Source organism: Hemiscyllium ocellatum, chromosome 15, assembly GCF_020745735.1.
Source record: "Hemiscyllium ocellatum isolate sHemOce1 chromosome 15, sHemOce1.pat.X.cur, whole genome shotgun sequence".
Taxonomy (NCBI): Eukaryota; Metazoa; Chordata; class Chondrichthyes; order Orectolobiformes; family Hemiscylliidae; genus Hemiscyllium; species Hemiscyllium ocellatum.
This window is the reverse complement of record NC_083415.1, coordinates 48,039,341-48,052,938: the sequence shown is the minus strand read 5'-3', so window position 1 is coordinate 48,052,938 and position 13,598 is coordinate 48,039,341. Positions and strand designations below refer to the sequence as shown.

At 44.7% G+C, this 13,598-nt stretch overlaps 1 protein-coding gene across 1 annotated transcript in view; it reads left to right on the top strand.

The window, feature by feature from the left end:
• The first annotated feature begins 791 nt into the window (after positions 1-791).
• Positions 792-13,598, top strand: part of ntsr1 (neurotensin receptor 1 (high affinity)) — a 51,125-nt gene continuing 38,318 nt past the window's right edge. Inside the window, exon 1 of the mRNA XM_060835923.1 lies at positions 792-1,448. Within this exon, the coding sequence (XP_060691906.1) occupies positions 792-1,448 (657 nt within the window). The remainder of the gene's footprint in view (positions 1,449-13,598) is intronic.

Sequence of the window (13,598 nt, the reverse complement as noted above, 5' to 3'; positions counted from 1 at the left end):
AACCAGCGACACCTCCCCAAACCCGGCGTCTATCTCACAGGAACCTCAGTATTTGGGAGAATCCCAAGTTCCGAACGCACCTTTGTGATCTCGGGAGCAACTTGCAATGAGTCAGTTTGCCCGAAATGCCAGCGCGCTGAGAGGCAGGGGGAAATTGTTGAGGTGGGCGGAATTTCCAGACACCTCCTTCCCCCAGCCAGCGCCCCCCACTCCCCGCGGTTCGAAGCCTGAGACATATGGTCAGCACACCGGTTCCCCCGGAATCCGCTTAAACCACGAAGCAAAAACATTTCGGACACCAAAAATCCGAAACAAGATCTGATAAAGCAGACCGCGCTGTGGGGAATGTTTGAGAGGGATTTGACCAGCGCCTGGGGACTGGATACACACACGGGGGGGAGCAGTGTCATCAGGGGTTCTGTGCTGAAACAAAGATCCCCTTCCTTTGTTTTTTTTTACCCCGGGGAAGGTTCCCACATCAAACCCAAGATCAGATAGTCCGCACTTCCCAGACTGATTCCTCGTCCCATCCAAGTCGGTTAGAGCTTGGAACCAATATAGATTCCAGCTCATGTACTCTGCTAGATAGCGCAGCGTCTGAGCTGTTTTGTCGTTTCTTCTGGAGCAGCTCCTCCGCTCAGTGCGTCACCTTCCGAGAAAGGTACTCCAGGGGCAACCGAGCTATAAAAGCCCCTGCTCCATTCGCCAGCAGCCCTGGCATCAGACTGAGCACTCACTCAGCTCCCGGGTTGCAGCCCAGCCTCTCTCACACACACACACACACACTGAAAATGAGCCTTCAGTTAAACTCCACTTTGGAGAAGCACGCTGTCCTCCCGCCGGGATTTGGCAACAGGAATGTGAGCCAGGAGGAGCGAGGAGCCGGGGGCAGCGACCTGGACGTGAATACTGACATCTACTCCAAGGTGGTCATCACTCTGCTCTACCTCGGCCTCTTCTTCCTGGGCTCGTTGGGAAACTCGATCACGATGCACACCCTGGTCCGGAAGAAGACTTTGCAGAACTTACAGAGCACCGTGCACTACCACCTGGCCAGCCTCGCTTTCTCGGACCTCCTCACCCTGTTACTGTGCATGCCCATCGAGCTCTACAACTTCATCTGGGTGCACCACCCCTGGGCTTTCGGGGACGCCGTGTGCCGGGGTTACTATTTCCTCCGGGACGCCTGTACCTACGCCACGGCGTTCAACATCGCCAGCCTGAGTATCGAGCGCTACCTGGCTATCTGTCACCCGTTCAAAGCCAAGACCCTGATGTCCACCAGCCGCACCAAGAAGCTCATCTCCGTGATCTGGCTGCTCTCATTCCTGCTGGCCATTCCGATGATATTCACCATGGGTGAAAAATACGCCACCACCGTCCCAGACCCAAATGATTTGATCTGTACCACTATTGTGGAGGAATCGACTGTCAAAACAGTGATCCAGGTGAGCAGCTGCTAGTGTACACGCCTGCACTGACCGCCACTATAAACTCACAGCAAACCAGTCGAACTCATACCCAGCTGAAAATGTGTTGCTGGTCAAAGCACAGCAGGCCAGACAGCATCTCAGGAATAGAGAATTCGACGTTTCGAGCATAAGCCCTTCCTGATGAAGGGCTTATGCTCGAAACGTCGAATTCTCTATTCTTGAGATGCTGCCTGGCCTGCTGTGCTTTGACCAGCAACACATTTTCAGCTGTGATCTCCAGCATCTGCAGACCTCATTTTTTACTCGAACTCATACCCAGGCCAAGAATAGATTGTCCCTGTGATCTTTCCCCTTTCCCTACTTTGGCGTTGGTTTCCGAATTGTCTTTCTTTGATGATTAGTGATTTCCTTAAAGACACGTCTATCGAAAGCAGGAGTTATTCCAGCTTTCAATGTGGTCCTGATGAAAGATCACTCGACCTAAAACGTTAACTCAATTTCTATACAAACCGACTGAGTTTTACCAGAATTTTAAAACAAAATCAAATTTCCAGGATCTGCAGTACTTTGTTGCAATTATATAATCGCAGTTTAGTATTGAAAAGATGAATTGTATGATACTTTGAATTAGTTAACTTCAAAGAGAAAGGATTGATTTTTTTTTGCCATGATTTACCCTTATTTCTGACTGTTATCTTTAAAATGAATCAAAATTTGCTTCCTATACTCAGTTACAGGAATAAATCATAGCTTACAAAGTAATTCTTAATAATTATGTGTCTTTAGAAAGTTTGCATCAGAATACAAGTCCTTACATTTCTACCAGAGAATCTTTCATAAAAGTGCAGTCATAAACTATGCTGTTGATTACTTCAAGATCTTTTATTGGAATCAAATGTTTAACTAACACAGCTTGCTGAATCAACCTCTCTTCAGGAATACAATCTGCACAGCTAATTATGAAAACTTGTGAAAAGTGTGAGTATGAGAGGTTACATGAATAACTGAACAGTTTGTTCTATTATGCCTTTCGAGCATGTTGGTCTTTGATGTTTGTTGTTTCAACATGAAGTGGAATGAACAGCATTCTACAAAGGGCAGACAGTCACTCAACTCGATTACTGCCTGTTGAGGATGTAAAGCAAAAACTACCCCAAAGAGTGCAGTTTTCCCGACAATAATATGAAATGAAGAAGTTAACGGCTTTGACAATCTGGTTGAAAGTAGTCAGATATTTCTCATTGCCAAGAATTCCAAGGCTATCCTTTCCATTTTTATTTCTGGAGTTTCTCTTCTTTACTGGTTACATGGACACAGAATTCCTTTCTTCCTTATACATTTCTCATATTCATGTCAGGTACATAGAGATAGATGAGCACTTTTGCAGTACACAATTGCATGTGAACATCAAAATCCTAAATTTAATTTAGGGCGGCACGGTGGCTCAGCAGTTAGCACTGCTGCCTCACAGCACTAGGGTCCCATGTTCGATTCTAGCCTCAGGTGACTGTCTGTGTGGAGTTTGCACATTCTCCCCGTGTCTGCATGGATTTGCTTCGGTTTCCTCCCACAATCCAATGATGTGCAAGTTAGGTGAATTGGCCATGCTAAATTGCCCATAGTGTTAGGTGCATTAGTCAGAGGGGAAATGGGTCTGGGTGGGTTACGCTTCGGAGGGTCAGTGTGGACTGGTTGGGCCAAAGGGCCTGTTTCCACACTCTAGGGAATTTACTCTAGTTTTGTGTAGAGCTTTGATTCTGTGGAACAAAGAAGGCAAATGCAACAAATGCTGCACTTTTATTAAATGAATGCTGCCCAAAATTCAGTAGTTCCATTTAACTGTTTTTTTTAACATCTCTTTATCAAGTTGCCTGCGCAGTGCACATGAATCTGTGCTGAAGTAGATCATTTAGTCATGCCTCCTGTAATATTGCCAGCTTGCTGCTTGTAGGGGATTGCACTTGGCTGGTGGGTGAGCAGACAGCTGACATTCACCACATGTGTAGGATGGCCGTGGCGTTTTGAGAAGACACATGATGTCACTATGGAGAAAGCTGAGATGTTTTGTGCATGATGTGATGATGTACTCACCAAGATGTGGAAGGGATGAAAATGTAATGTCCATTGTTCAGGCACTCTCAGGTTCTTTAATGTGTCAAAGTGATATTGGTGATGCGTGTGTACCCTTCTGACACAAAAACACCAGATGTTGCTTTAATAAATGACTCAGCCAACGTCTATCAGAGATATGCACAGAAGATAAATCATGGCATTAGTCAAAGTGCAATGCTGATTTGGCACCAGAGCTGCCATTTTCCAGGCTGTGCTCTCAAAGTCTCATTCTGATGTGTTCATTTGGTATTGTGAAACCTCCAAGCCCACCAACATTATCTAAAGTGATCAGGATTATAAGAACAAAGAAAATGTACAGCCCAGGAGCATGCTCTTCAGCCCTCCAAGCCTGAGCCGATCCAAGTCCACTGTCGAAACAATCCCTCAGCATCTATATCCCTCTGCTCCCCACCTACTCATACATCTGTCCAGACACACCTTAAATGAATCTACCATGCCTGCCTCTACTATTTCTGCTGGCAATGCATTCCAGGCCCCTACCACCCTCTGTGTAAAGTCGTTTCCATTTGTATGCCCCTTAAACTTTTCACCTCTCACCTTGAATGCCAGACCACTCGTTATTGAATCCCACACCCTGGGAAAAAGCTTGTCTCTATCCACCCTGTCCATACCCATCATGATTTTGTAGACCTCAATCAAGTACCCCCTCAACCTCCTTTTTTCTAATGAAAACAGTCCGAACCTACTCAACCTCTCTAAATGCTGCTGAACCAAAGTCTTGTACCATTTTAACATGACCTGCCAGCTCTTATACTCAATACCCCGTCTGATGAAGGGCTGAAATTTGTTGCTAGAAAAGCGCAGCAGGTCAGGCAGCAACCAAGGAGCAGAAGAATCAACATTTCTGGCATGAACCCTTCTTCAGGAAGCCTGAAGGAGGGCTCATGCCTGAAACGTCGATTCTCCTGCTCCTTGGATGCTGCCTGACCTGCTGCGCTTTTCCAGCAACACATTTTTAGCTCTGATCTCCAGCATCTGCAGTCCTCACTTCTACCCCGTTCAATGAAGGAAAGCCTACCCAATGCCTTCTTGACCATTCTATCCACCTGTGCAGCCATCTTCAGGGTACAATGGACCTGAACTCCCAGATCTCTCTTTGCTCATTAACTTTACCCGAGGCTCTTCCGTTTACAGTATAGAACTAGATTTACCAAAATGCATCACCTCACATTTACCTGGATTGAACTCCATCTGCCACTTCTCCGCCCAACTCTCCAGTCTATCTATATTCTCCTGTATTCTTTGACAGTCCCCTATGCTTTCTGCTACTCCATCAACCTTCTTGTCATCTGCAAACTTACTGGTCAGACCAGCAATGCCCTCTTCCAGATCATTAATGTATAATACAAACAACAATGGCACCAACACTGATCACTGTGGAACACTTCTGGATTAGTGGTGCTGGAAGAGCACAGCAGTTCAGGCAGCATCCAAAGTGCAGCAAAATCAATGTTTCGGGCAAAAGCCCTTCATCAGGAATGAAGGCAGTGAGCCTGAAGTGTGGAGAGATAAGCTAGAGGAGGGTGGGGGTGGGGAGAAAGCAGCATAGAGCACAATGGGTGAGTGGGGGAAGGGATGAAGGTGATAGGTCAGGGAGGAGAGGGTGGAGTGGATAGGTGGAAAAGGAGACAGGCAGGTAGGGCAAGTCCAGACAAGTCATGGGGACAGTGCTGAGCTGGAAGTTAGGAACTAGGATAAGGTGGGGAAGGGCAAATGAGGAAACTGTTGAAGTCCACATTGATGCCCTGGGGTTGAAGTGTTCCGAGGCAGAAGATGAGGCATTCTTCCTCCAGGTGTCTGGTAGTGAGGGAGCAGCGGTGAAGGAGGCCCAGGACTCCATGTCTTTGGCAGAGTGGGAGGGGGAGTTGAAATGTTGGGCCATAGGGCGGTGTGATTGATTGGTGTGGGTGTCCCAGAGATGTTCCCTAAAGCGCTTTGCTAGGAATCGCCCAGTCTCCCCAATGTAGAGGAGACCGCCTTGGGAGCAACGGATACAATAAATGATATTAGTGGATGTGCAGGTAAAACTTTGATGGATGTGGAAGGCTCCTTTAGGGCCTTGGATAGAGGTGAGGGAGGAGGTGTGGGCACAGGGTTTACAGTTCCTGCGGTGGCAGGGGAAAGTGCCAGGATGGGAGGGTGGATTGTAGGGGGGCGTGGACCTGACCAGGTAGTCACACAGGGAACAATCTTTGCGGAAGGCGGAAAGAGGTGGGGAGGGAAATATATCCCTGGTGGTGGGGTCTTTTTGGAGATGGCGGAAATGTCAGCAGATTATTTGGTTTATGCGAAGGTTTGTAGGGTGGAATGTGAGCACCAGGGGCATTCTGTCCTTGTTACAGCACCACTGGTCACCTTTCTCCATTTTGAGAACTTCCCAAACACTACTCTCTGTCTCATGTTGCTCAACCAGTTCTTTATCCACCTAGCTACAACACCCTGCACACCAAGTGATTTCACTTTCTCCATTAGTTTACCTTGGAGAACCTTATCAAACGTCTTACTAAAGTCCATGTACATGACATCTACAGCCCTTCATTCATCTTCCAACTTGGTCACTTGCTCAAAGACCTCTATTAAGTTGGTACGGCACGATCTCTCCCGCACAAAACCATGTTGCCTATCACTGATAAGCCTATTCTTTTCCAAATATAAATAGATTTTATCCTTACTACCTACATGACAACTTTCCCGCTACTGACGTCAGGCTCACTGGTGTGTAGTTACCTGGAATATCCCTACTACCCTTCTTGTACAGGGGGACAATATTAGCAACCCTCCAGTCTTCTGGCACCTCACCTGTGTTTAAGGATGCTACAAAGATATCTGTCAGGGCCCCAACTATTTCCTCTCTCACCTCCCTCAGCAACCTGGGATAGATCCTATCAGGTCCTGCGGATTTATCCACCTTAATATCCTTTAGCCTACCCAACATGTCCTCCTTCCTTATGTCAACATGATCCAGAGTAAACAAACTTCTATCTCTAATCTCAACATTCATCACATCCCTCTCCTCATTGAACACAAGTAATCATTGAGAATCTCACCCATTTTCTCAGGTTTGACATACAATTTTCCTTCCTTCTCCTTTAGTGGACCAACCCCTTCTCTAGTTACCCTCTTGCTTCTTATATATGCATAAAATGCCTTGGGACTCTCCTTAATACTGCTCACTAGAATTATTTCATGACCCCTTTTAGCCCGTTTGATTCCGTGCTGAAGATTGGTCCTACTCTCCTGATATTGCGCCAAGGCCTGTTCTGTTCTTAGCTGCTTGTACCTTACATCCACTTCCCTTTTCCACTTGGCTAGTCGCATGATTTCGCCTGTCATCCACCGTTCACAAATCTTGCCTTTCCTATTCCTTGTTTTCAAAGGGACATCCTATCCTTCACTACCTTCAAACTACCTTTGAAAGTCTCCCACATATCAAATGTGGACTTCCCTTTCAATAGCTGGTCCCAATCCATATTTCCCAGCTCCTGCCTAATTTTGATACCATTAGCCTTGGCCCAGTTTAGTACTCTTCCCTTAGGACCATTCTCGTCTTTGTTTACGAGAATTCGTAGACTTACAGAATTGTGGTCACTAATCCCAAAGAAATCCCCCACTGCAACTTCTACCACCTGGCCTGGCTCATTCTCCAACACTAGGTCCAATTTGACTCCTTCCCTCGTCGGACTATTGACATACTGCTCTAGAAAACTTTCCTGGACTCTCCTTACAAATTCTGCCCGTCCAGACCTCTGACACTAAGTGTATCTCAGTCAATGTTGGGAAAATTAAAATCTCTCATCACCACCACCCTATTGCCTCTACATCTTTCCATAATCTGTTTACCTCACTGTTGGGAGGCCTGTAATACAGCCCCAACAATGTAACTGCACCCTTCTTATTTCTCTACCCACAATGCCTCACTGCTCAAGCCCTCCATAGTGTCCTCCTTTAGCACAGCTGTGATATCATCCCTGACCAGCAATGCAATTCCTCCCCCTGTTTACTTCCCTGCCTGTCCTGTCTGAAGCATCTATATCCTGGAACATTTAGATGCCAATCATGTCCTTCCTTCAACCAAGTCTTGTGATCACAATAATGTCATACTCCCAGGCACCAATCTAAGCCCTAAGCTCATCTGCCTCTTGCTGAGATATTTGTATCGTCGATAGTCACAGGTGAGGTGCCGGAAGACTGGAGGTTGGCAAACATGGTACCACTGTTTAAGAAGAATGGGAAGGATAAGCCAGGGAAATATAGACTGGTGAGCTTGACCTCGGTGGTGGGCAAGTTGCTGGAGGGAATCCTGAGGGACAGGATGTACATATATTTGGAAAGACAAGGACTGATTCGGGATAGTCAACATGGCTTTGTGCATGGGAAATTATGTCTCACAAACTTGACTGAGTTTTTTGAGGAAGTAACAAAGAAGATTGATGAGGGCAGAGCAGTAGATGTGATCTATGTGGACTTCAGAAAGGCGTTCGACAAGGTTCCCCATGGGAGACTGATGTGCAAGGTTACATCTCATGGAACACAGGAAGAACTTGCCATTTGGATACAAAACTGGCTCAAAGTTGGAAGACAGAGGGTGGTGGTGGAGGGTTGCTTTTCAGACTGGAGGCCTGAGACCAGTGGAGTGCCACAAGGATCGGTGCCGGGTCCTCTACTTTTTGTCATTTACACAAATGATTTGATTGCGAGCGTAAGAGGTACAGTTAGTAAGTTTGCAGATGACACCAAAATTGGAGGTGTAGTGGACAGTGAACAGGGTTACCTCAGATTACAACAGGATCTGGACCAGATGGGCCAATGGACTAAGAAGTGGCAGATGGAGTTTAATTCAGATAAATGCGAAGTGCTGCATTTTAGGAAAGCAAATCTTAGCAGGACTTATACACTTAATGGTAAGGTCCTAGGGAGTGTGGCTGAACAAAGAGTCCTTGGAGTGCAGGTTCATAGCTCCTTGAAAGTGGAGTTGCAGGTAGATAGGCTAGTGAAGAAGGCATTTGTATGCTTTCCTTTATTGGTCAGAGTACTGAGTACAGGAGTTGAGAGGTCATGTTGCAGCTGTACAGGACATTAGTTAGACCACTGTTGGAATATTGTGTGCAATTCTGGTCTCCTTCCTATCGGAAAGATGTTGTGAAACTTGAAAGGGTTCAGAAAAGATTTACAAGGATGTTGCCGGGGTTGGAGGATTTGAGCTATAGGGAGAGGCTGAACAGGCTGGGGCTGTTTTTCCTGGAGCATCAGAGGCTTAGGGGTGACCTTATAGAGGTTTACAAAATTATGAGGGGCATGGATAGGGTAAATAGGCAAAGTCTTTTCCCAGGGGTCGGGCAGTCCAGAACTAGAGGGCATAGGTTTAGGGTGAGAGGGGAAAGATATAAAAGAGACCTAAGGGGCAACATCTTCACGCAGACCATGGTACATGTATGGAACGAGCTGCCAGAGGTTGTGGTGGAGGCTGTTACAATTGCAACATTTAAGAGGCAATCGGATGGGTATATGAATAGGAAGAGTTTGGAGGGATATGAGCCAGGTGCTGGCAAGTGGGACTAGATTGGATTGGGATATCTGGTCGGCATGGACGGGTTGGACTGAAGGGTCTGTTTCAGTGCCGTCCATCTCTATGACTCTATTCATATACTCCTTGCATTAAAATTATATGCACTTCAGGCCATTACTTCTTTTGTTTTCATCTGTTCTCTGCCTACTCTTCCTCTTGGTAATACTAACTTCATGATCCTTACAGACTCTAGTTTCCATCTCACTGTCTATTAGTCTTCTCCTCTGATTCCCAGCCCCCTACCACATTAGTTTAAACCCTCCCCAACAGCAGTAGCAAAAATTCCCCCAAGTCCATTCATTCCAGTCTGGTTAGTCCCACCTTCCCCAGTACCTGAACCCCTCCCTCATACAACTTCCTTCAAGCCACGTGTTCATCCTGTCTATTCTTTCATTTCTACCCTGGCTAGCATGTAGCACTTGTAGCAATCCTGAGATCACTACCTTTGAGATCCTCCTCTTTAACTTCTCTCCTAGCTGCTTGAATTCAGCTTTCAGGACCTCATCTATTTTTTTACTATGTGCACCACGACAACTGGCTGTTCACCCTCCCCTTTCAGAATGCTCTGCAGCCCATCGGTGACATCCCTGACTTGAGTACCTGTGAGGCAAAATTCCATCCGGGAGTCACATTTTCGACCACAGAACCACCTATCTACTCCCATTACAATAGAATCCCCTATGACTATCCCCCACAAGTCTTTTTCCCACCCTTCTGAACAGCAGTGCCTACCGTGGTGCCACAATCCTGGCAACTGCTGCCTTCCCCTGGTGAGCCATCTCCCCAACAGTATCCAAAACACTATTCCTATTTTAGAGGGAGATGACCACAGGGGACACTTGTACTGCCTTCCTACTCTTTCTCTGCCTTTTGGTCACCCATTCACTGTTTCCCTCACCCATCCTAACCTGCGGTGTGACCAATTCACTAAATATGCTACCCACGACCTCCTCAGCATCACGGATGCTCCACAGTGAGTCCATCTGCAGCTCCAGAGCTGTCATGCGGTAAAACAACAGCTGCAGCTGGACACACTCCTTGCAAGTGTAAGAGTCAGGGACGTCAGCCACGTCCCTGAGCTCCCATATCAAGCAAGAGGCACAAGCCACGGGTCTGAGGTACTCTGCTATTGTAAGCCTTAGCTTACTAATGAAAACCAAACAATGCACTTAAATATATGAAAGAAAAGAAAAAAAAACTTACCTTACAGAGTCCTTTTGTTCTGGTTTGAGGAGGGTGGGGAAGGGAGACACTACACATGTAGTATCTCAGGTTTAGCTGCTGCCCAAATATATACTAAGTCCTTACCTTCCAGACAACCTCCTGGTCTCCATTGTCACCTCCACTCTGTCTCCCTTTGCTCCCGGACAGGACTAAGGATTAACTAAAGGGATTAACAACCACCGTCATGCTTGTTGCTGGATTTTGGCTGTTGCTGCAATTCTGTATTCTTTAGATGCATTATGATATTTATTAAAAGTCTGGCTGTTGCTGAAGAACTCTTCTGATGATATAAATATTGGTGTTTAAATACTTGTGTACTCATCAGTTGCTCAAGATATGGATAGACTACTAAGCCACTCTTAGAGTTGATCTTAGTTTCTAAATTACAAAATTGGGCATCAAGTATCTTGTTTATTGTAATCACAAAAATGCTGACACAGTTCCTGGGGACAATATTATGAGAAATGTTGTGTGTTATTGAAAGGGATTTGTTTATCCAAAGCCTTCCACAGTGCCACAGCGACCTGACATTTCAGTTCGTGGAAGATCAAAGTCTGTACACGAAATTGCACATTACAAAGGCACGGTGGCACAGTGGTTAGCACTGCTGCCTCACAATGCTAGAGACCCGGGTTCAGTTCCCGACTCAGGCGACTGACTGTGTGGAGTTTGCACATTCTCCCCGTGTCTGGGTGCTCCGGTTTCCTCCCACAGTCCAAAGATGTGCAGGTCAGGTGAATTGGCCAGGCTAAATTGTCCGTAGTGTTAGGTAAATGTAGGGGAATGGGTGGGTTGCGGGTCGTTGTGGACTTGTTGAGCCGAAGGGCTTGTTTCCACACTGTAAGTAATCTAAAAAAAAAAGGCTTTTTGTCAACTAATGTCTCAAAAGAAGATTTGGCCCTAGTCTTTCAGCCACATGTAACATCAAATCTATCATCCTTCTAATACATTGCCTGTTTTTTCTATGATTCCAATAATCTGTTCCCAACCAGTCTTCTGGACATCACCCTCTGTGTAAAGAAAAACTAGATGACTTTCGCTGTAAAATTGGCCTCAATGGTCTGCATTTTCTTTTCCCGTTGCTTAAGTGATTCTGAAAATATTGGTCTGCAGGTTTCCCTGTCCTGTACATGAGGTACATATTAAATATTTAACATATCTCTTGTGTGTTTCCTGAAGCAAGAAAACTCCATTTTGTCATTATTCCTTATAACTCATCACTGTACCACAGGGGATCAATCTTATTGCTGTTCTGCATACTACCTTTAAAGTCTGTGCTCTCCTGATGCCATGGTAACCAGAACAGGACAGAATAGTTCAGGTATAGCTTTGTGCAGCCTTCAGTATGACATGTGGGGACATTTGAACTAAGCAAATTGTAATTGACTAGACACTGTGTCTTAAAGCTGTTTAAAAGTTTTAATTCCTGATGAATAATTTTGGCATAATGAATTCCTTGAAAGTTCCTCTCCAATGCAAGTATTTTGATAGAAATCAATTTGTTGATGTAACTTGCCTGATTATATAGTGGTACTCAACCTAATGGCAAAAGAGGAGTAGCCTTGGTAATAAAAAATGTGATTAGAACCTTGGTGCAAAAAGGCTTAACCTCAGAAGATCACAAGGCGGAATCAGAATGAGATAAATTGGAAATAGCAAAAGCAAAAATAAATCACTGATAGGACTAATTTATGGTCCCCTTATAAAACATATAATGTTGGGCAGAGTTTCAGTTTGGTATATTAATTGCTGCTAAGAAATGATTGATCTCCATTGATTTTATTTTGTTTGCTACAATAAAAGTTTTAATATAAAATCTTGTCATCTGATTATTTTCATTAGTCATTGAAAAATTCTTCCCTTTTAAAATTATAATCAATCTCTATAGGGAATGTGACATAACATTTATGATGGTTGTATTACAAGACTGTAACCCAAAAGGAAAGCTCATCTGATATCATGAACAATGATAATACCATTTGCATCCAATCTAATATATATGACACTCAGGTTCCTTTTGAAGATAGTTATTCTTTGTAGCAATGCATTTTATATTCATCTTGGCTGTTGTGCTATATTGCAAGTAGTAGCATCATTTGTGCAGAGTAAGCTCTTGTTTTTAAATATCATTGCAGGCAGACATTTGAAAGTAATATAGAAAAATAGCATGTATGTTGTAAATCTGAAATAAAACAAACTGCTGAAAATACTCAGCAGGTCAGCTAGCTTCTGTGCTGGAAGAAACAGCAAAACAGCTTATGTTTCTGTTCAATGACCTTTTATCAGAACTTGAAAAGTTTGGAGATGTAATGGGATTCACAAAGTACAGAGGTGGAAAAAGGAAAGGGACAAAACATAAAGAGAGAGTCTGTTATAAAGTAGAAAGCATAAGAGATTAAATGACAAAATGGATGATAACAAATTTCAATAGGTCTGCCTACAAGGGGGGGTAAATGGAACTTCTTCATAAAATGTAAACTTCAAGGTTCACTTACACATAAGCATCTCATTAACAGATCAACAATTTCTGTGTGTGGATATTAGTTCTCAGTTTGCCAATTTTTTTTGTAGACTGCTGCTGTTTCTGCACTGATCATGCATGTTTGATGTACCAATTTAATTTCGTTACCAATTTATACTTCTTAAACTTCTGAGTTTTCCAGAAACAACAGTGCCAGAGACCTGGGTTCAATTCCTGCCTTAGGCAACTGTCTGTGCGGAGTTTACACATTCTCCCCGTGTCTGCGTGGGTTTCTTCTGGGTGTTCTGGTTTCCTCCCACAGTCCAAAAATGTGCAGGTTAGGTGAATTGGCCATGCTAAATTGCCCGTAATGTAAGGTGAAGGAGTAATTATAGGGGAATGGGTCTGGGTGGGTTGCTCTTCGGAGGGTCAGTGTGGACTTGTTGGGCTAAAGGGCCTGTTCCCACACTATAAGTAATCTAAAAGTCTAAATCTAAAAGAACAGAGCACAATACGACACAGGAACAGGTCCTTTGGTCATCCTAGGCTGCACTGACACATTTTGCTCTTCACAGTAAAACTATCTTCACTTACAGGATCTACATCCCTTTATTCCCTTCCTATTCATGTATTTGTCCAGATGTTTCTTGAATACTGCTATCTTGTCTGCTTCCACTCCCTCCTCTGACAGTGTGTTCCAGGCACTCACCACTCTTTATGTGAAAAATGTGCTTTGCACATCTCTTTTAAACTTCCCTACTCGCATCTTGAACCTGTGTCC